At 48.7% G+C, this 22,847-nt stretch overlaps 1 protein-coding gene across 1 annotated transcript in view; it reads left to right on the top strand.

The window, feature by feature from the left end:
- The window catches only part of LOC116625694 (long-chain-fatty-acid--CoA ligase ACSBG2-like), a 57,634-nt gene that overhangs the window by 31,697 nt on the left and 3,090 nt on the right, over positions 1 to 22,847 (top strand). Inside the window, exons 3-11 of the mRNA XM_032394470.1 lie at positions 2,064 to 2,293; positions 6,201 to 6,289; positions 7,128 to 7,248; positions 9,484 to 9,567; positions 11,985 to 12,134; positions 16,181 to 16,357; positions 18,246 to 18,427; positions 18,562 to 18,795; positions 20,891 to 21,108. Coding sequence (XP_032250361.1) covers positions 2,064 to 2,293; positions 6,201 to 6,289; positions 7,128 to 7,248; positions 9,484 to 9,567; positions 11,985 to 12,134; positions 16,181 to 16,357; positions 18,246 to 18,427; positions 18,562 to 18,795; positions 20,891 to 21,108 — 1,485 coding nt within the window. The remainder of the gene's footprint in view (positions 1 to 2,063; positions 2,294 to 6,200; positions 6,290 to 7,127; positions 7,249 to 9,483; positions 9,568 to 11,984; positions 12,135 to 16,180; positions 16,358 to 18,245; positions 18,428 to 18,561; positions 18,796 to 20,890; positions 21,109 to 22,847) is intronic.

The raw sequence follows: 22,847 nt of genomic DNA on the forward strand, positions 1-22,847 counted from the left end.
TGATGTTTTCCCCTGTTGCCCATTGTAAGCTGGCATGCTGCCTACTGCTAATTCTCCTTGGGGGGGTGTGAGGGGGAACCTCTGAACTATCCTTGCCTTGATGTAGGCTGTCATGGGTTGAACTGTTTCCACCTGTTATGGTCTGAAAACTTACATCCCTCCAAAACTCATGTTAAAACTTACCCCAACGTGATTATATTAGAAGGTGGGGCCTTTGGGAGGGGATCAGGTCATGAGGGTGAAGCCCACGTGAGCTGGATCAATGTCCTTATAGAAGAGGCCCCAGACAGCTCCCTCACCCCTTCTGCCAAGTGAGGACGCAGTGAGAAGCCACTATGAACCAGAAAGCAGGTTCTCACCAGACACTGAATCTGCTAGTGCCTTGATCTTGGGACTTCCAGCCCCCACAACTATGAGAAAAAGGTGTCTGTTATTTATACATGTCTTGTCTTGTGCTAGAGCAGAGTCACATGAATGAAGACACGCCCCAACATGAGCACCTCAGGATGTGACTTATTTGGAAAGAGGGCTCATTGCAGATATGGTCATTCGCATGGGTCCTAACCCAATATGACTGGTGTCCATATGAAAAGGGGTGAGTTGGACACAGAGAGACACACAGGGGGAACGCCACGTGAAGCTGAGGGCAGAGACTGGGGTGATGCTTCTGTAAGCCAAGGAACTCCAAAGATGGCCAGCAAATCACCAGGAACTAGGAGAGACACATGGAACCCATTCTCCATCATGGCCTCCGAAGGGGCCAACTCTGCCCACACCTTGATCTCAAACTTATCATCTCCAGAACTGAGAGAATAGATTTCTGTTGTTCTGGCCACTCAGTCTGGGGAACTTTGTCACGGCAGCCCTAGCTGACTAATACATAGTTCATGCTCTTTTCTCAGCGCCCACTGGTGACTTTCCTCAGTATCTGCCTCTGAACACAGATCTCCAGGTTCTTTCTACTGGCTTCCAGGCAAAAGCCTTTAGGAGCCCCTCCCTGAGGTCCATGTCAGTCACAGGGAAAAATCCGTGTCCCACAGCAGGTAGACGTGCAGTGTTCTCCCAACCCTGCTGTCTACTTGGCCATTTCCAGCCACCACCTCTCCAGTGGATAAGTTTCAGCCCAACAAAGTCAAGATTCACATCCTCAGTTCCCCGAGAGGGTTTCCAGAATCTTCTCTCACTTGGCCCATGGTTGGGGGGTGATGAGCAACACACTGCACACCAGCTCTCTCCAGAGGAAACCCTCTTCTCTTCTTTCTAGGGGTCAACCATTTCACACCCTTAAAGAAGGTGAGGGATAAAGGGAAACAAACTGGTTTTGAGTCAGCCCCTTTGCCAGTTCCATATAAGTGGTGGTATCCAGGGTGGTCTGGGTGATGCTGCTGTAACGTCCAACCCCAAACCTCAACAGCTTAACACAACACATGCTTGTTTCTTGATTGCATTATGTGTATCTGGCACTAGGGTTCCTCCCTGACATGTGCCTGCACCATTTTTGTGAGGAGAATGGGGTACGGCGAGTCACACACTGGCTCTTAAACCTTCCGCCTGGGAGAGACACACAATAGCCACTTCTCACATTCCACTGACCAAAGCATATGTAGTCTGCTGCATGTAAATTTTACCTTTAAAAAAATCTAAGTAATATGGAACTCTAGTTAATGATTCACATGCTAAAGTGTTTAAGGGTGAAATGGATGGATAGCCACAGCTTACTTTGAAATAGATGGAGTGATGGATGGATGTAGAGAGCTGGCTGGACAGAGATGTGATAAAGCAAATGGAGCAAATGCTAGCGCTGTGGAAACCACGTGGTGAGTCAGAGGATGTTGGCTATACGGGCCGTTCAAGTTTCTTGTATGTGTGAAATTTTTCATAGTAAATTGTTGGGGGGGGTAAGGAAAAGTAAGAAAGAGAAAGCATGAATGGGCTGGTGTTGGCCATGTGACTTTACCCGACGAGTGGGATTAATTCAACCTCAGCCATTCAAGCCCAAAGAGGACATTCCTCCCCCAAAGTTAATAAAGACATTTGCCACAAACTCTGGTGGCTGTTTGCAGTTACTCCTGGACTGTGGACCATTCATCGAGATGGAGAAGTCCTTCTGAGACTATCAAAACATGGGCCAGGCCACGAGACCCCAGTAACCATCCCTGAATTTTTTCGGGAGTCAGTCAACCGATTTGGGACATATCCAGCCCTTGCAACAAAGAACAGTGAGCAATGGGAAGTTCTGAATTTCAACCAGTACTATGAGGCTTGTCGGAAGGCTGCAAGAGCCATGATCAAGGTAAATGAGTTGTTCATTCATTCATTCATCACTTAGTCAATCATTCATTCTACATACATATACCTATGGTATAAAATGCATGAGACACCATAAGATATGAAGGTTAACCAGTGAGAATTTTCCCTTTAATCCTTGACCCCTTCCCTTATGGAGGCAGCCACATTGCCGGTTTTTTGTAAATCCTTTTGGGGAATAAATTGTGTGTATATATTATAAAATTTCTCTACATGCAAATTTTTACACACATGGTAGCCTACTCTACCCATGATTCTGCATCTTGCTATTTTTTTGCCTTTTTTTTTTTTAAGATTTTACTATTTATTTGAGAAAGAGAGAGAGAGAACACAAGCAGGGGGAGGGGCAGAGGGACAAGCAGACTCCCTGCTGAGCACGGAGCTCAACTCAGGGCTTGATCCCAGGACCCAGAGATCATGACCTGAGCCAAAGTTAGATGCTTAACTAACTGAGCCACCCAGGCGCCCCACATCTTGCTTTTTAAAATCTCTATGTGTTAGGGCACCTGGGTGGCTCAGTTGGTTAAGCGACTGCCTTCAGCTCAGGTCATGATCCTGGAGTCCCGGGATCGAGTCCCGCATCGGGCTCCCTGCTCGGCAGGGAGTCTGCTTCTCCCTCTGACCCTCCTCCCTCTCATGCTCTCTGTCTCTCATTCTCTCTCTCAAATAAATAAATAAAATCTTAAAAAAAAAAAAAATCTCTATGTGTTAGTTAGCTACTGCTGCATAACAAATTACTCCAAAATTTAGTTGCAGGGTCTCTCACGAGGCTGTAGTCAAGCTGTCCATCTGAAGGCTTGACTAGGGCCAGAGGGTCCACTTGTAAGCTTCCTTACATGGCTCACTATTGGCAGGAGGCCTTGGTTCCTTGTTCCCTGGCCTTCTCCATTGGGCTGAGTGTCCTCAGACTATGGCAGCCCAGAATGAGTGATCCAAAAGAGAGCATGAACAAAATGGGAACCATATCCTCTGATAGCTTCCATAACTCAATCTCAGTGGTGACATACTATCCCTTCTTCCATAGTCTACTGGTTACACAGACCAGCCTTGACACAATGTGGGAGGGGATTATACAGGAACACAAACCCCCAGAGGTGAGAATCATTGGGGACCATCTTGGAGGCTGGCTGCCATACTCTGAGATCCTTCCACATTGATTCACTAAAAACAAATCCAAACTCTTTTCAGTGACTGCAAATATATATGTAACAATATTGGCATAACCAGCCCCCTACTGGTGGGTACTGATGGTGTTTCCAGGCTTTGCTACCATATACGGAGCCACAGAGAACCTTCTTTGAACAATGAATTCTTATAGAAATAGTGCCTCTATATGCCCACAGTGTGTGAGAGAATCTGCTTACCTATTATTCTTGCCAACATCATATTATAAAAAATGTTCATATTGTCTACTTTGATAGGCATGTTAGGCAGAATTCTATAATGACCCCCCCCCACCCAGATTCCCAACCCCTGGTATATTCACACTGTATAGACAGAGTCCCCCCTTTGAGTATGGGCAGGACTTGTGACTATGATGGGATTTTTCCTCCTGTGGTGGCAAAGGTGAAGAGATTTTGCAGATGAAATTAAGTTCCCTGATCAGCTGACTTTGAGTTCATCAAAACAGCAAATACTCTGGTGGGCCTGACCCAATCAGGAAAACCATTAAAAGAAAGATTTTTCTGCTGGCATTGAGTAAGCACATTGCCATGTGGTGGACAGGGCTATGTGGCAGGGCACAACAGACCACCTCCAGGAAAGCAGTCCTCAGCTGACAGCTAGGAAGAAAACAGGACCTCAGCCATTTAAACCACAAGGAAATGAATAATCCAAACAATCCCACACAAAAGTGTGGGAGAAGATCCTCAAGCTTCAGAGGAGACCACAGTCCCTGCAGATATCTTAACTGCAGATTCAGGAGATCCTAAGCAGAGGACCCAGTTAAGCTGTCCCCAGACTCCTGACCTATGGAAACTGCAATAATAAATGTGTGTTGTTTTAAGCTGTTAAGTTTGTGGTGCTATGTTATGCAGCAATAGATAATGAATATGATAGGTATCTCCTATTATAAAAGGGAATACCTGGTGGTTTTGATTTATAGGAAATGCTGTCACATTTTGACCCAGACCTGAGTTCCTCTCTCCTCTCCCCCTGACACCCATGTGTCTTCACCGAGAGATGATGAGAACTGTCATCAGAACTGTTAGGACTGAGTTTCTGCTTGTCTGCCCCACTACAGTGCTGTGATTAGTTCACCTCTCCTGAGAGATGATCCTCTTTGGCTATGTCCTTAGATCTGGGGATTCAAAGATCCCTGCTCTTCTAATCCTCAAGGATCTAAACAGTAATAAATCCATTTATCTACGTATTAATAGAGACTGTCTACCTGCAAAGAAGATAGCCTGTTTGTTACTAAGCCGTAATACTTGTTATCATGTTCTGAATATCTTCCAAATGCTTACATTTTCCCCAAGAACAGTGGGTCATTGCCAGCCTTGCCCCATATGACTAAAAGAGCCAACAAAGTTAGAGTTTCCCAAAACTCCATGTAGTCACATTGAGAAAAGCCAGCATTGAGCCTAAAATCTGGGGTGTGTCAAAACCTGGGCTTCCCCCAAGGAGGATCACCTTCATGTCTGGGTTTCCTGGTTCATCCTCAAGTACATTCAGATCAAGGCTACACCTTTATTTATTTCTTTTTAAAGATTTATTTATTTGACACAGAGAGAGCACAAGCAGGGAGAGCAGCAGGCAGAGGGAGAGGGAGAAGTAGGCTCCCTGTGGAGCAGGGAGTCTGACGTGGGGCTCGATCTCAGAACCCTGGGATCATGACCTGAGCCAAAGGCAGATGCTTAACCCACTGAGCCACCCAGTTGCCCCAAGGCTACACCTTTAAAAGTGCAATTTATCACCACTTCAGGCTTTCACTCTTGGAGTACTTTTGTTATTACAAATAAAAATAAATTCACACCTATTAAGATGGCCATTATCTTAAAAAAAAAAAAAAGAACAAAATAATAAGTATCAGTGAGGATATGAAGAAACCAGGGCTCTTGTGCATTGCTGGTGGGAATGTAGAATGGTGCAGCCATTATGGAAGACAGTGTGGTGGTTTCTCAAAAGATTAAACACAGAATTACCATATGACCCAAAAATTCCCCAAAAAAATTTAAAGCAAGGACTCAAATAGATACTTGTACACAATGTTCACAGCAGCATTATTAACAACAGTCAAAATGTGGAGGCAACCAAATGTCCACTGGTGGATGAATGGATAAGACACAGTGTGGTCCATCCATACAACAAATTATTATTCGGTCTAACAACGGAAGGACATTCTGACACCTGCCACAATGTGGATGGACCTTGAGGACACTCTGCTCAGTGAGAGGAGCTAGACCCAGAAGGACATATCCTGCAGGACCCCACTCCCAGGATGTCCCCAGAGGAGTCCCGTCCACAGAGACAGAGAGGAGATGGTGGGAGCCAGGGCTGGGTCAGGGGGTGGGGAGTCCGTGCTTCATGGGGGCAGAGTCTCAGTTTGGGGAGATGGAAAGTTCTGTAGATAGATGGTGGTGACGATTGCACAACAGTGTGAGTGTGCTTCATGCCACTGAGCTGTGCACTAAAAATTGCTATGTATAGTTTACCACAATAAAAAATAAAATACACATAAACAAGAAAAAATAAATGGTACATTGTGTAGAAGGAGGCAAACCAGCCTCCCAACAGTCACAAAAATATCACACCCCCAATTTTAGGTTCAACACTGGCTTTTCCCAATGTGACCTCATGGGCTTTGGAGTCTGCTTTCACACATCCCAGTGAGCAGATTCCCACCCAGAAATAAAACGTCTTTGTATTTCTGCTGTTTGTTTTTGCCTTCCCAGCTGGGCCTGCAGCGTTTCCACGGAGTTGGCATCCTGGGGTTTAACTCCACTGAGTGGTTTATTGCTTCTCTTGGTTCCATCTTAGCAGGGTAAGACTGTGGGCTTGGTTGACTCTAAATGTGGGCAAGCTGCTACTCTGGGCTAGCAGCCCTGGGCTGGCTCTGACTGAGATGTGATCGGGGATTTTGGGTGCAACCCCAGGTTAGAAGGCAAGACAGACACACCAACCAACCAATCTGACAAAGGACTAGCATCTCAGGTATATAAGGTGCTTCTATAACTGAGTAATAAAAAGACAAAAGGAGGGGCAGCTGGCTGGCTGTCAATAGAGCATGTGACTCTTGATCTCAGGGTCATGAGTTTGAGCCCCATGTTGGGCGTAGAGATTACTTTAAAAAATCTTTAAAGAAAAAAAAGAAAGATTTTAAATAAGCAAATGACTTGAACAGAAAGCTCACAAAGGGAAGTAGCCAACAAGCACTAGAAGAGATGCTGGACGTCATTAACCATCAGGGAAATGCAAATTTGAAAAACAGAATGGTTAAAGGCAAGAACAAAAGGCAGCAAAATGAAGGGAACAGGTCTGAGTGGGGGTCCAAATCCCACCTCTAGCATCTATTGCCGTGGGACCCTGAACAAGTGACTTCACTGCCCTGAGGCTCACTTTCCTCATCTTTAAAATGGGATGCTGTGAGGGCTCTGTGATCGGCCATCACAATGACATTATAGGACTTGCTGCTTTCATCACGCTTATTTTGTTGCTTCATTTCATCATGGTTAAGTTGTGGAGGGAGGGAAGCTGGTACCAAGGCTGCAAACTCAGAACTTGTCTATAGAGCTTTCCCCTCCCCCACCTTCCAGGACATTCCCACCTTAAGATGTGGGTGTGTGTGCACATGCACACGCACATGTGTTTTCTTTTCCCAGGGGTCTTTGTGTTGGTATTTATGCCACCAACTCTGCGGAGGCTTGTCAGTACGTCATTACTCATGCCAAAGTGAACGTCCTGCTGGTTGAGAATGACCTACAGTTAAAGAAAATCCTTTCGGTAAAGCCCAAACCTAAACACTGCCCACCAGTCACCCAGGGGGATTGCAGGGCTCTGACTACCTGTCCTGTTGCTCCCAGGTGGATGCTAATGATAGGTGGGGTGGTGGGGCTGGCCCCATTCTTGGGTTCAGTAAGTGTCTGTCCTCCACGGCTACTTTGGTATAACTAGGGGGAGCAGGGTGGAGTGGCAGGGATCTAATTTCCAATTTGTATTAAGTTCATTTCCTCCTAAGCTTCTATTTTTTTTTAAATGCTCTTTATTTATTTTTTTAATTTTTTTAAGTAGGCTCCCTGCCCAGCATGTAAGCTTCTATTTTTAAAATGTGTTTATGTATTATTTTATATACAGCCCACTGTTTATTTTCTTTTAGAAATGTAATTATTTTGAGGCTTACACCCCCTTATAATTGTCATTTTTAAAATAACTGTCATCATTTCTGAAATGCTTCTGGCTTTCTCTTCTATTTCTTTCCTAAGTTCTACTACTTCCTGTTTCACCTCTTTCTGGTATGGCTCTCTCTTCCCTCAGTGCTTGTATGTTTGCTTTGTGTTCTTCCTTTTCAGCTGTGTTTACTTTGTTATGTTTTAAATCTTATGTTGGAATGTTGGGTGGCAATTTTCCTTTGCTTTGTGGTGACTTTTCTTTACGTACAAAATTTGGCTCCCTTCTTACTCCCTTTTTTTTCTTGTAGTATCTTCGTATGGATGTTGTAGAAAGTTTTTCAGTTACTAGTGTTTGAATGAGCTGCAATTTCCTGACCCAGCTTTTGGCAGGAGGATCCCATGGGGAGAGGAGTCCTCAGGAGGGTGAGCCTAGGTGGCCAGATTCACCACTCAGCCCAAGGGCCCTGTGGCTGTTGCATCAATATCGTATTTCTGAGTTACACACTTCTCTACTTTTTAATGTCTCTGGAGTTGAGATGTGTCTTGCTGTCAATGGCATCCTCCAATCATCGTTGATCATGTTTTCCAACATTTTAATATCTCTGAAGTTAGGGTAGACTTTCCAGACTCATGAAATCCAGCTAGACTCAATGAAATAGAACACTCTGCCACCAAGCCTACTTGGACACCTAATTCCTGTCCTGGTTCAGGAAGAAGAGACTTCTCCCTCCAGCCTTGAGCTTTCTGAAATTGCTTTCTTAAGTGAAGCCTCTACGGTCCCCCATACTCATGTCATCCCCTATTTTTTCTGTTCATAGGAGAACAAACTGTGGGATGGGTGGTGGGTGAAGAGTGGGTCCTTTTTGCCAAATAGTGGCTTACAATTTGGGTTTTTCCACCATTGGAAAATACCGCATACACTTTGTATGCAAGATTCAAAGCCAGGCTTCTGACACGCTCCTCCCAAACTGGATATTTAGTTCCGCTTGGAAACCTTTTATTCTAGGCAATACCCATGGCTTACAGCCCTCCACTCTTCAGTGATTCCCTGCCTCCTTAGAATAAACTCCAGACTCCTCGCCACTGCCTCCAAGGTGTGGCCGACCTGGCCCTCACCATCCTTTCCTGCCTCCATCCCTAATCCTCTTCCATCCTCATCCTAGCCATCCGAGACTTTATATATTCCTCAAACATCCCTGGCCATTGCCTGCTCCAAGCTTTCTGGATGTCGGTTCCCTCTCTCTCTAGAAACCTCCTGTCCAAATATTACTAGAGCTTCTGTCCTCTTCTCTCAATCCACGCTGGAGACTTGGTTATAATTATAATTACCATACCGGATGTTGGAAGTGACTTTGTCATTGGATTGGCTAGACATGTTGTAGAGGCACCCCCTTCCTTTGCATCAACAGGGTACAAGAATCCTGCAGGTGTGGTCAACTGAACCTTAGAGGCCTCAGTATAGGTAGAAAGTCCTGAACTTGTCCAGGTTCCACTCACCTTCACAGAGGATTTTTGTTGCCTAACTCTAGCTAGGAGGTTAGCTGGATCCTGGGTGCACAGTGCAAGGGGCGGGTTCACGGACCAACAACCACGACTCTGTGAGGGTAGCAAGACTCAGGAGGCTGTTGTCTTCATAGGCCTTGAAGTGTTGGAGGCTACTGATACGGAGCACAAGGAACCCCATCCTGAAATCAGGTTGTATCCTGTCAGTCAGGACAAAGAACAGTGTTGTATGGGCTGGGGAGGGGATAAGAAAAGAGGCTGGGGTCACTGTAGGAGATTGCTTAGGAAGGGGATCCACCCTCAGTCTCTCCCAGGGCCATGAGGCCCACATGGAACTTTCTTTCAGATTCCGCAGAGCAGAATGGAGACCCTAAAGGTGATCATCCAGTACAAGCTGCCAATGAAGGAGAGCAATAATAACCTGTACTCTGTAAGTGTGGGAGGGGGCCACTGAGTCAAGGGGAAGGTGGTCCCCACAAGGCAGGCAGATGGGGCCTTTAGGGCCTTCCTTTTTCTTCCTGACGTGAAGGGTCTGATTTATGGGAAGATGTCTGTTCTGCTTATTTATTGCTGTGAAACAAATCTCCCCCAAAATTGGCCTAAGACAACAACAATCATTTTTTTTTTTTAGAACATTAAGGCAACTGAAAAAATACTACATCACTGAAAATTAGGTGTGTGAAAACCCACAGCATTAGGTTTCAATATTTACTTGATATCCAAACCAGAATTTGTTATAATTTTCCTTTGGCTTTAATATGTGCCATGTCATCAATAACAGTGTCACTAAAACCATGAACCATTGTTTAATATGAACAAATATGAATACAGGGCTGAGCATTTCTGCCATGGCTCGGACCAGCTGCCCTGGTAGAGCCTGTCTTTATTTAACTTTTTGATATTTCAAAAAAAATTTTTTTTGATATTTCATTCATCATAGATTTTTTTTTTTTGGCGTGGTTAGTGACTTAAAATATATTGCATTAAAATATTTTTTCTCTTGATTGCCAAAGGTTTGTTGTCCTTTTGTTTTATCTTGTTGTTTGCATTTCCTTGAATTTTGCACCGGAAGCTAAGTCCCTAGTTCTCACTTTGGTCCGGACCCTGCGGCTGGGGCTCCTCCTGTCCCTCCCTCTTTGTGGCCTCTCCAGCATGGTGACCTCGAGGTCTCTGGACTTACTCCTGGCTCAGATCTCTACAGAGAACATCGAGAGAGAGAGAGAGAGAGGCCAGGTGGAAGGTGTCTTGCCTTTAACAAGCTACTCTTGGAAATCACACACCATCGCTTCCGACATACTGTGCCCATCAAGGCTGACTGAAAGCTCTGCTGGGAAATGGGGGGTCTGGGGTGGGGACCTAGACCGCCTCTTACTGAGGGATGGGCAAGGCCACTGAAGAGTGTGTGACACCGTAAATGCTGTCACAATCATGTTTTGAATAGGCACTCTGCCTCAGGGTGTTCTATTTTTTATTTTTTAAAGATTTTTTATTTATTTACTTGAGAGAGAGAGCGCACACAAGAGGGGGGAAGCAGGCTCCCCACTGAGCAGGGAGCCCAATGTGGGGCTCGATCCCAGGACCCTGGGATTATGACCTGAGCCGAAGGCAGACACTTAACCAACTGAGCCGCCCAGGCGCCCCTGCCTCAGGGTGTTTTAGTCAGGAAATGTTTCGGTACAAGCAACAGAGACCCACTTTAGCCAGAGTAGGGGTTCTGTGTGTAAGGATACACTGCATTAACTCACAGAAGCCAGGGAAGGAGGCTTGTGAGGGACAAGGACAAGCTCCTGTTAATGTCTATGAGATGAGACCCTCAAACCTATGACTCAAATCAGAAGTCCCACAATGTCACAGAGTTTATTTGGTTTGCCCTCCATGCAGGTGGGACAAAAGCTGCCCATGATCCTTTCTGGCCGACCAAAACCCTTGACAGCTTTCGTACCTGCCAGAAAACACTCAAATATTAAGACCAGGATGATGAATAATTAAGGAAGAAAACTGATCAGAATCAAAGACTTTTTCGAAGTCTTTTGGATACCTCAAAAGAACTCCTTTGTTAGCAATACTACTTAGAGTAGGATTTCTCAACCTCATTGCTATGGACATTTGGGGTGGATAATTCTTTGTTATGGGGCCGTCACGTGCATTGCAGGATGCCGAGCGGCGCCCCTGGCCTCCACCCACTAGATGCCAGCAACACCTTCCCTGCTGAACCAACCAGAAATGCCCTCGGACATGACCTGATGTCACAGGGCCAGCATCACCCTGGTTCCACTTCTGGAGGATGCTGCGTGCCCTCCATCTTGAATTCAGGACATTGCCCTCATCCAGAGACTTGCTGGGGGCTCAGTGGTAGAATTTTTGCAGGTCCTGTGTGATTCTCAGTTCATACAACCCAACAGTTCCTTTTGAGGCGTCGTATTGGAAGGTCGATAAGAGCACAGGCTTCGGAGTGTGACCATATTGGTTTAGACTGCTAGTTCCTGTTTACTTGCTGTGTGACCTCAGGCAAGTCGTGGGGCTACATCTTGACTCATTCATGTCCAGATGACTCATTCCAGTCCCAGCACTTCTAGCAAAAGCCCTGACCTTCACTATGACTGGACCAGCTGCGGTCACATGTCCAGACCCAGTAGCCTGCCAGGAAGTGAAGGAAGAGAAGCAAACATCTTAGGGCTTTTGTAAGAGGTATCAGGACTGGTGACCCTAAGCCTTCCCTCTTGCTGGCAATCATGCTTTAGAGAAGCTGATGGTGCAAGACCTGACTAGGGAAGGGGACTCCTGGCGTGTTGAGGCTTACCCTCACTTCCCGAGTCCCCATCCTCTGCCTGTCTTTTCTTTCCACAGTGGAATGATTTCATGGAACTTGGCAACAGCATCCCCGATTCCCAGCTGGACGAGATCATGGAAAGCCAGAGGGCTAATCAGTGCGCTATGATCATCTACACTTCTGGGACCTTAGGCAATCCCAAGGGAGTAATGCTTAGCCATGACAACGTAAGTGCTGTCTCTGCCCATGGTGATGAACCTCGCAGCACCCAGAGTCCCTGCACATGGGCCAGTGGCCCTCCGGCTCTTTCTATTCGTGACCCACAGTGGGCAGGGTGGCGTTCAGGGGTCTGGCACACCATGGCTCCCTAGCCAGCAAAGCACGGAGAGTCATGCAAAAACTTCCAAGAGGGCAGCACAGTGCAGGGGCGGAGATTAGGGACTTGAGAGCAGACCTGTGTTCAAATCCTGCCTTGTGTTCTTGGGCCAGACACCTAACCTCTCCAAGCCTCCATTTGCACATCTGTAAAATGGGACAGTCCCTGCCCCTGGGCTGCTTTGAAAATAAAGAGTTAATATATTTGTAGAGAGCACAGAACAGTGTTCAATAATAAAACAAGCAGGTGAAAGAGCAGAATACACATTCTGTGTTTTGGAAGTAAAGCAGAAATTGATGTTTTGGTTACTCAAGAAGGGCTGCATGTCTGGGAAAGACATATATATGTTTGGATGGAGTCCATAGGTGATAGTACTTTAGACCACTGTTATAGAAAAATAAGGGAACAGATCCTAAAAGATCCCATTTCTATAAAACTCTAAAAAATGCAAACTTATCCGTAGGGACAGAAAGCAGACCCGGAGCTGCCTGGGTGGGGGGAGGGTGGCAAAGGGAGGCATGACAGAGGGGTGACATCATGTTCACTATCTGGAGGCTGGTGATGGTTTCACTGGTGGAGACAAATGTCAGGGGGTGTCAAACTCTCTGTATGTCAGTTACACCTCAATAAAGCTGTTAAAAACAAAAAAAAGAGCAGGAGAGACAGTCACAGCTCAGTACATGCCAGGCACTGTTCCAGGAGCTTTACACTTAGTAAACCCTCACGGCAAGCCTCCCGATTCTACCAGGCTCCTTTTACAGGTGGAAAAACTGGAGTCCAGAGAGGTTCTATAACTTGGCCCAGCTCACAGAGAGAGCAACGTGCTGGAGACTGAACCTACGCAGGCAGGCTGGCTTCACGGCACACATTCTTTCTTAAAAGATGTACTGATTCATTTGAGAGAGTGGGGGGAGGGGCAGAGGGTGAGTGAATCTCAAGCAGGCTCCCCGCTGAGCGTGGAGCCCGACGCGGGGCTCGATCCCATGACCCATGAGATCATGACCTGAGCCGAAACCGAGAGTCGGACGTGTAACCGGCTGAGCCCCCTGGGCGCCCCTCACAGTGCACATTTTTAAAGACACCGTAGCTCTGCGCAGCTGATGTGTCAAACTGTCTGGCAATGCGATGCAAACATTTTAAAGCCAGTTGCAGAGGAGTATACGCACAGCAAAATATGCTTTTCGTTAAAAACTAAGAAGCGGCAGCAAGCAATGCGCACATGCGTACATTTTAAGAGCAGGAAAGTGTCCGGCAGGACATGCACCCGACTGGCAACAGTGGTTTTCCTTCAGAAGGATCGCTGGCTTTTCAACGAGGAGTCTCCTCCCAGCCTGGATTAATAGTTACCGGACACACTAGCCTTTGCACTGGCTGTTCCCTCTGCACGTTCCCTTTGCCAGAGAGCCGCCCGGCTTGTTGCTTCTCCTCCTTCAGATCCCTGCTCACATGTTACCTCCTCCATGAAGCCCTCCTGGACTCCCATGTTTAAAAGGGCAAACAAAAACAAACCACTCTGTTCGCTTCTAAACCCTCTCTGGCTGCTGCTTTTCTCACCTGACATATTATAGAGTCACCTGTTTCTCGTGCACATCAGCTCCTCAAGGACAGGGCTTGTCGCTCCCGTCACGGCCGTGTCTCCAGCACCTGATGCGCAGGAGGATGCAATCCGCTTCTATCGGCTGAGCGAGTAAACGAATGACAGGAATCTCATCAGACCCTCAGCCTGCCCTGGTCGGCGTCTCTCCTCCTAGTGACTTCATGTGCGGTAAGAGAGTCTCCTGCCGTCAGGGTGACGGGCACATGCCCTGGAGCGAGGCTGCCTGGCTCCGAATCCCGGCTCTCCCACCTGCCAGCCATGTGACCTGGGACAAGTTCCTCATCTTCTCTGGGCCTCCGTTTCCCCATCTGTAAGATGGAGACAAGAATGGCTTCTGCCCTCTCAGAGCTGCCTCACAGAGTGAATGATCCCACATCCTGTGTCGGTTAACGGATGCCGTGTAACAAGCTGTCCTACGACTCAAAGACTTAAACCCCGGGGGCGAGTGACTTCTCGGTCTGGGGCTGAGGCAGAGGCGCTGGGCTCAGCAGGGAGTTTCTCTCATCCCAGCTGGTGCCAGGGCTGGGCCAGAGGAAGGGCGGCACTCACCTATCTCACGTGGCCTGGGGTCCCCCACGGGGCGGGGGCTCCAAGGCTGTGGAACTTCATGTGGTGGCTGCCCCCTGCCCCCCGCCCAGAGCGAGCACCCCCGAGACAAAGGTGGAGGCTCGATGTCCGAAGCTACCCAGGGTCACTCCTGCTCCGTTCTCTGGGTCAAAACAGCCCCATGAAGGGAGAGGACAGCGGACTCCAGCTCCGGGGGGCGGCGTCGCGGGGACCCCGCAGCATAAGCAGGAACGCCCGGCGTGCAGCAAGCCACGCAGGGCTGGCTGTTCGTGTTTATAAGGCACCACCATCTTTAGACAGGAAGTCAAAGCCAGCCCAATACTCTCCACGCGCATCAACAGTTCAAAGTTGCTCCCGTTGCCAGGGCACTTTGCGCCACGCTGAGCTAGGCACCCGTTTACCCTCGCTAAACCCCTCACCAGGAGGTCAGGTGTCACTAACCCCGGTCACAGACAGGGAAACTGAGGCTCAGAGAGGGGAAATGACGTGCTCCACGTCCCCGAGCCAGGACCCGAACCCGGGAGCGGCAACAGCCCTGGATGCATCACAGTCTATACACGCCAAGCCCCTTCCCTCAACAAACGGGTGCTGGGTGCCTCGGAGCGCTGGCTGTCAGTGACGGGGCTACGGGGAGAGAAGTAAAATCCCTCCCTCCTGAGGCCCAGGGGGAGAAGTGGGACTGGTCCTGAGGGCTCGCTCTGGGCCGGCGCTTTGCAGACTCCACCCTACTTACATAGCCCTTCTGTCTCCTCGCTCAGTCAACAAAAACGTGTCCGAGTCCCTACTTCGTGCTGGGGACACAGCACTGAACCAAACAGGCCCAATCAGGGCCCTCGGAAAGACAGGGAGCGAGCAAATAAAACCACGCGGGGTGCGGCGACGGCACCTAGAGACTTAGACGACGGCAACTTCAGTTTGCGAGATGTGACACGGCCTCTCAGAGGTGGCGTGGCATTCAAGCAGAAATGTTACGTTCGAGAAAGACTCAGTCGCGGCGCAAGCTGGAGGAAGAGCATTCCAAGCAGAGGCAGCAGCCTGTGCAAAGGCCCTGAGGCAGGACCATGCCTCGTGTGTGAGAGGAACGGTGTGGAGGCCTGTGTGGCTGGGTTAATGAGGTAACCGTTTGCCCGAGATGGACGACACCAGTGAGAAATACAGACTGCAAAATTATACTGCTGCTAAAACGACACATCGAGGCATGCACTGGAGAAGGAAAAACATGCATATGCTAATTGTTGGGTGTTTGTGTGATGGGATTATGGGTGGCCTTTTGGTTTGTCGGACACGAGAAGCCCCTGTGCCCATTTTACAGGTGAGCAAAGAGCCCACAGTCACTGAGCTAGCAAACGGTGGAGCCAGGATTGGATCCTGGGCCACTTACTGAATCCGTTAGATTTCTGACTGTGCATATAGATGTTGCGATTCTAGGCTCTGTTGTTGGATCCAAGGGGGTCAGTTCAACCCCCAAAGCTGCCCACTACCTTTTACAGTTCCTCCTAGCCTTAGGCAAGTTCGTTAACCACTCTGGGCTTTTGTTTCTCCATCCGTAAAGTATAAAGGATCGTAGTTACCGACCCAGCATGTGATGACTTCATGTTTGGAAATCGTGAGAGCAGGGCCCAGCACACAGTAGGTGTGTTGTAAGTGTTTGTTAAGTAATTGCATTTAAATGGCCCTCCAGCGAGGATGGGACAGGGGGGCCCCCTGGATCGTAAGCCTGACTTGTGTTCTAGATCACGTGGACGGCGAGCACAGTGGCAAGGAACAGTGGCTTGTCTTGCGCCTCAGAAAAGCAGGAGGTGGTGGTCAGCTACCTTCCCCTCAGCCACATTGCAGCTCAAATGATGGATATCTGGATACCCATGAAGATCGGAGCTTTCACCTACTTTGCTCAATCAGATGCTCTCAAAGTAAGGCTGAGGGCAGCCTGGGGTCAGTGGATAGTTCCGTTAAGCCCCTTGATCCAGGGGTTCCTTCTCTCTCCTCATCTTATGCTCCATTTAGGAGCAATGAAAACAGCTGACCACATTCTTTTAGTTTTTATCTTTACCCAAGTCAGGGCATCCACATATGGTTGTATGGATTGTGCACTGAACAACCCAAAACTAAGATGTGACTGGTATTGAAAGCAGAATGTGTGTGTGGGGTTTTGGTTTTTTTTTTAAAGTCAGTATTCCCAGCACCCAAAAAGCTCCAAAAACCAAACCCATCTCAAGGCCCTTAACCACATCTCCTCCTTGTCATTTTGTTTTCTGCTTCAGTATCTCCTTGGCCCCCCCCCCCCCCCCCCACTCCACCCCAGTGCTCAGTGTCTGGGATGTTGTAGCCACTCGATAAATACGTTCTTCTCTGGCTGATTGCGTAACATGCACCCACGCACCTTCGGGACTGAGACGTTCCCACCCCCCCATACCCTTATCATCTCCAAAAACCATCAACAGTTTCCAAACGACCAACCCAACACGCGGCAGGTGATAAAGGTATCTTAACGTTTTAAGAAACTGCCAGACTGTTTCCAAAGTGGCTGCCCCATTTCATGCCCCCCTCCCCCTCCAGAGCCTGTAAGAGGCCCGGCTCCTCCCCATCCTCATTGACACAGGGCTGCTGCCCACGCCACTGCTTCTCAAAGTGGGTGGGAGGCACCACCCCTCATGACGAACGGTGGCGAGCGCCTCCTCATGGGCTTGGTGGCCGGCTGTTGACCTTCTTTGGGAGAAAAGTGTTTGTTCATTTCAAAGTTTTGTTCATTTCAAAACGTGGCTGCATCTCTTCTTATGGTTGCTCTTGACCAAATACCGGTTTGCCAACACCTTCTCCCAGTGGCGTGTCTTTTCATTTATAACTCCGATGAAGTCTTTTCTCTTTTCTTTCCTGAGTGTGGTGCCATATGCAAGAGGCCCTTGTCCGCCCCGGGGCCACAGAGGTCTCTGTCATGCGCCCCACAGAGCCTCTGGTTTTAGCTCTCACGCCTGGGTCTGGGCTCCATCCTGAGTTCAGTTTTGCGTGTAGTGAGAAGACACTAAACGGAGTTCTTGCTTTTATTTTTCAGGATAGAACTAGCCTTCCCTCCGCTGAGTTTCATGGGTGTTCTCACTGACTGTGAATTGCTCATAAATGTAGAGACTCATGTTTGGATTTTCTATTCTGTCCCGTTGAACCGTATGTCAAGCCTTTCACCCAAACCGCACTGGTGGGACTTCTCTGGCTTGCTGGCATGACGCCCACCTTGCCCTGGTTTGCCTGAGACATTCCCAGTTTTATGACTGAAAATCCCACCTTCTAGGAACTCCCCGGGTTCTGAGCAAACCAGGATGGCCAATCACCCTATTTTAGAATAAATTTCAAAATCGGATAGTAATTCTTCCCACTTTGTTCTTCTCTTCCAAAACTGCTTGGGTCATTCTAGGTCCTCCGCATTTCCATATAAATGTTGAGATGGCCTTGTCAATCCATGGAAAAGTCTGCCTGGATTTTGAAAGGGATTGCACTGAACCTACAGATCTGTCTGGGAACAAATCTTACATCTTTTTTAACAGTTGTGCAATAGTCCACTGCGTCCTTGGGTCAGCCTTTGTTACCAGTCGGGTGTTCTCCACCAAATCCCTAGATTTCACCCAGAGAGTGAAATCTGATTGGCCACCAGCCCACCAGTGGGTTGGCTCCCTTGGGTGGGGTGCTTGCCCTGGTCCCATCAGCCGAGAGAAGCTTCTCCAGGGCTGAGCTGGTGGGCTGGGGAGAGATGGACATCTGGGTTCCAGGCAGGGTGCAAGTGTGACTAACCCAGCTCGTCCCTTGCAGGGTACCCTGATCAACACTCTGCAGGAAGTAAAGCCTACCACCTTCTTGGGGGTACCCCGAATTTGGGAGAAGATGCAGGAGATGATCAAAGAAAATGGTATCAAATTCTCAAGCTTGAGGAAGAAGGTGTTTTCATGGGGAAGAGTTATTGGCTTAAAGGTCAATACAAAAAGGATGTTGGGGTAGGTGGAGGGTCCAGCGGGGCCAGGCAGGGAGAGGGCCGTGGGGAAGGGGGCTCAGCCTTCTCCAGCTGGTGCCCACCAACCCCTGTTCGGCTCCATGGTTGCTGAGCTGCCCTTGGCATTCTTTTTCACAGGATACATGACACTCCCATGAGCTACCGCATGGCGAAGACCCTCGTGTTCAGCAAAGTCAGGAGTGACCTTGGCCTTGATTACTGCCACTTTTCTATCAGCGGGGCTGCGCCTCTTGACCAAGAGACGTCTGAGTTCTTCCTAAGCCTGGACTTGCTGATAAGCGAGATATATGGGATGACTGAAAGCACAGGACCCCACACCATACCCAGCCAGAATAACTATAAGATTCACAGGTACCAGCCTCCTGGAAAGACCCCCAGCCCTCCAGCAACATGGGGTACTGGGGTTTAAGGTGGGAGGGTGGGCGAGTCACGGGGCTAAGGTGAACCCTGACCTGAGTCTCCAGAATGACCCCTGTTCTCCAGCCTCCAAGCCCTAAATCTTCACAACGAGGGAAGCCCCCATTTGTTCAAGAGCCCATGGACAAGGGCTCTTAGAATGTTCCAGGGTCTCCCCAATTGTCACCTGTGAGTTTTGCCTCCAGATGGCCCCCCCAGGCTCACCTACCCCAGGTTCACCTCCTGAGACCCTTCATCTCCACCATGTTCCATCTGAAACACGTTCACGGGCCCTTTCTAGCTTTCTCCCAAACTCACCTGGCTCCAGGCTGCAAGCAGTGAGCCCAGTGACACAGAAGCAGGAAGAATACCAAAGACGAGCTCCACTCTTTGGGTCTGACAGCCACAGGGCCTCCCACTGTCTCTCCCTGACCCCCTCCCTCCTGGCACATTCCAAGTCCAGCTCTCCTCTCATGCTTGGTCAGGTTCCAACTGCCTTTGAACTTGGCGAAAACTAAGTTCAGTCTTCCTAATATGGCAAAACCATCTCCTGCCTTTTATTTTGCCTTGTGGGGGAGATTTACACCTCAGCGTCCCTCCGTCCCCACTCCATCATCCCGTCTGAGGTCTATTTTTTGCATAACCCAAATGCCCACTGCAGTTTTTCCAAAACCAAAGAATTCCTAAAGAGAAGTGACCTTGCTCCAACCCTGGAGGAAAGGTATAAGCTCCAGCCTCCATCTTTAAATAGTGTTTTTCAACGAGGAATACATGTCCATGTCCAAAAACTCAGAAGGCATAAAATGACACAGTGAAAAGCGTCCTCCCTCCCACCTCAAATCTCCAGGGAGCCTGCTAAGGCCACCCTAACAAAGTTCCCCAAAACTTAAACAAAAAAATTTTTCTTACAATTCTGGAGAACACAGGTCCGGGATCAAGGTGTGGGCAGGCTGGTTCAACGAGAGGGTGAGGGAGAATCTGTCCCAGGCTCTCCCCTGGCGTGTGGCCGTTGCTGGCCATCTCTGGTGTTCCTGGCCTTGTAGACGCATCCCCCGTATCTCCGCCTTCTTCTTCACGTGGTTCTCCCCGTGTGTGTCTGAAATAAAAACTTCCCCTTTTTGTAAGGACACCAGGCAGCCTGGATTTGGGGCCACCCTACTCCAGTATGACCTCATCTTAATTTAACTCATTATATCTGCAATGATCCTGTTTCCAGATCTGGTCACATTCTGAGGTGCTGGGGATTCGCAGTACCATATATGATGGGAGGGAGGGGCACAACTCAACCCCTAACACCCTCCCAGAGGCCAAACCACCACACCATCACTCTTGAGCTAAGCTGGCATAAGCAGTGCATGGACATATATGCTTTTCTCCCCAACAAAAGCGTTTTCCATGTTAAAATGAACACAAAACTCATCCTCTCTGAACTATTACTTGCTCTCTGGAGCTCGGGAACCAAATGAGGTCAGATAACCCCGTGTCCTTCATTATCTGGGTTCGTAATATGAACTTCCAATCGGTCTTGATTCACATCATCCAAGCTCAGGAATCAAATGGATTTGGCTGGCGAGAGATTCCTATCTTGTAGAGAATGTTCCCTATAGGAAGCGCCTGCCCCACCTTTAAAAGCAGCAGTGTGTCCCCCTGGGTGCACGCACCATCATTTACTTAACTGGTCCTCTTACTGGTGATACTTATGGCTTATTCTCCATCATGGGTCACCACAAACAATGCCAAAACAAACACTTTGCACGCACACCATCCATGGTGCTAAACCAGTTGGTAAAAAAAAATGGTACCTCAACACAACTTTCACATACGTTCCTTTTGTCACGAGTGAAGTTGAAAAAAACTCTTTGCATTCATTTCAAACCCATTTGTATTTCCTTTTCTTGGAACTATGTGTACAGCTCCTCATGCCCACCGGGTCCTGGAGAGGGTGAGAGCAGCAGATCCCACAGGGGAGCCCGGGCTGCAGACCCAGGCTGACCTGGGTGGGTGACCTTGTCTTCCTGAGCCCTGGTTTCCCCCTCCCACTCCCTGGCAGCTGTGGCAAAATCATGGCTGGGTGTAAGAACATGCTGTACCAGCAGAGCAAGGAAGGCATCGGGGAGATCTGCATCTGGGGTCGGCATGTCTTCATGGGCTATCTGGAAATGGAAGACGAGACCATGGAGGTCATCGATGAGGAAGGCTGGCTACACACCGGGGACCTGGGCCGCATGGACAACCAGGGTTTCCTCTACATCACAGGCCGCATCAAAGGTACTGGGGCTGGCTCTTCAGGCGCTTCCTGCGGGCAGGCCCACCCTGAACGCTGAGGGGCCTGGTGCACCAGCACAGAGGCTCCCGGCCCCCCACCTTCCACCGGGGGCCCCCACACAGATACACGGAGACACTGCCCTCCGCGGAATCCAGCTCTTCCCCTGTGCCCGGCATTTGGCCCCCCGGCAGAAGGGCCCTAGGGAAGATACCCACGCGAGTCCTGAAACCTGTCTCCTCCCCTGTAGCTTGGGGAGCATAATAATCCACAGGACTATAACAAGTAAGGATTCAACGAGATGCTATAGAACAGGGATAAGCCGACTCTTCCTGCGGAGGGCCTGAGAGTAAATATTTTTGGGATCTGCAGGACATACGGTCCATGTCACAGCTGCTCAGCCCAGCCAGGGTGGCACAGAAGCAGCCATGGACACCTAATAGACAAATGGACCTGGCCATGTGCCCACACTGATGTCATATAATTCTCACGTGTCCCAAATACTATTATGTTTGGGATTTCCTTCCAACCATGTAAAAATATAAAAACCATTTCTAGCTCATGGCCACACAAACCCATGGAAGGTTGGATTTGATTTACAGGCTGCAGTTTGCCGACCTCTAGTGTAGACAGAGCATTCAGCAGTGAGCCCGACATAGGCAGTAACTTATTCAGTAAGTGGGCTAGGTTAGTATCCTTTCCGTGATAAGCAACAGAAAAGCCTTCTGAAATAGGTGTGAGCGAAAAAGAGAAACTATTGGCTCAAAAATGGAGAAGTCCAAGAGGTCTCACTTCAGGCTCGGCTGGACCTAGGTGCCCAATTAACATCAAAGGAATTGCTTTATCCTTCCCTTACTGAGCTGTCCTTGGTGTTGGGGCCGTTCTTGGAGAGGCTTTTCCCATTTGGTGACAAGATGGCTGCCAACAGTCCAGGCTCACCCTAACCACCAAGGGACAGCCAAAGTTTTGGTCTGGATCTCACTGGATCCCATCTCAAGATGAATCTCTGCAGAGAACGGAGTGTGCTGGCCGGTCGGACCTGGTCACATGCTCATCCTTGCAGTCCTTGACCAAACCACAAGCGTTTGAGATGGAGGGAAGAGTTCCCTAACAAACAGCAGGGCTGGATACCTGAGTCACTGGCAGACACCACCACAGGTGTCCATCGCAATCATATAATTACCACTGCCTTCCCACCACAGTAGGGATGGTTGAAAGATCATGGGATAAGACACAGAGAGTTTGGGTGGATGGGATAGGAGGCAGCCAGCATCCTTAGATGAAAGAGCAAGTGAACAGATCTGGGGTAGGAGGAGGAGCTCTTGGAGCATTTGAGAGGCTGGGGGGAAAAGTGACACAATTCTCTTAAAGGTTCTTCTGGGGTTGCCAAGTGGTAGAAAAATCAGGAGACAGAGACGGGGCATGGCCAGAAGCACTGCACTATCTTCCAAGCAAGATTTTTGAGGGCTTGGAACAGGGTGCAGAGGACCAAGAAACAGGCAGAGGATTAATACAGTGCTGTCCAAGTGAAATGCATAGGACTTTGGATATCTGATGGGAATTTTAAGGAGACAGGGGAGGAGGAGCAGAGTGATGCCTGGTCTGTGGCTTGGAGAAGGGCATGGTGGGAGTTCCGGCCATGAGCAGGGGGCCTCCTCTGTTTCTGGGGTTTTCTAAGTGAGCAGTCATCTCTGTCAGCATCTGTCCCCTCTGATCCTTGAGGGGGTAAGGCTTTTGTACTGTC

The sequence above is a fragment of the Phoca vitulina genome, unplaced genomic scaffold, assembly GCF_004348235.1.
Source record: "Phoca vitulina isolate PV1807 unplaced genomic scaffold, GSC_HSeal_1.0 scaffold81, whole genome shotgun sequence".
In the NCBI taxonomy this organism is placed as follows: Eukaryota; Metazoa; Chordata; class Mammalia; order Carnivora; family Phocidae; genus Phoca; species Phoca vitulina.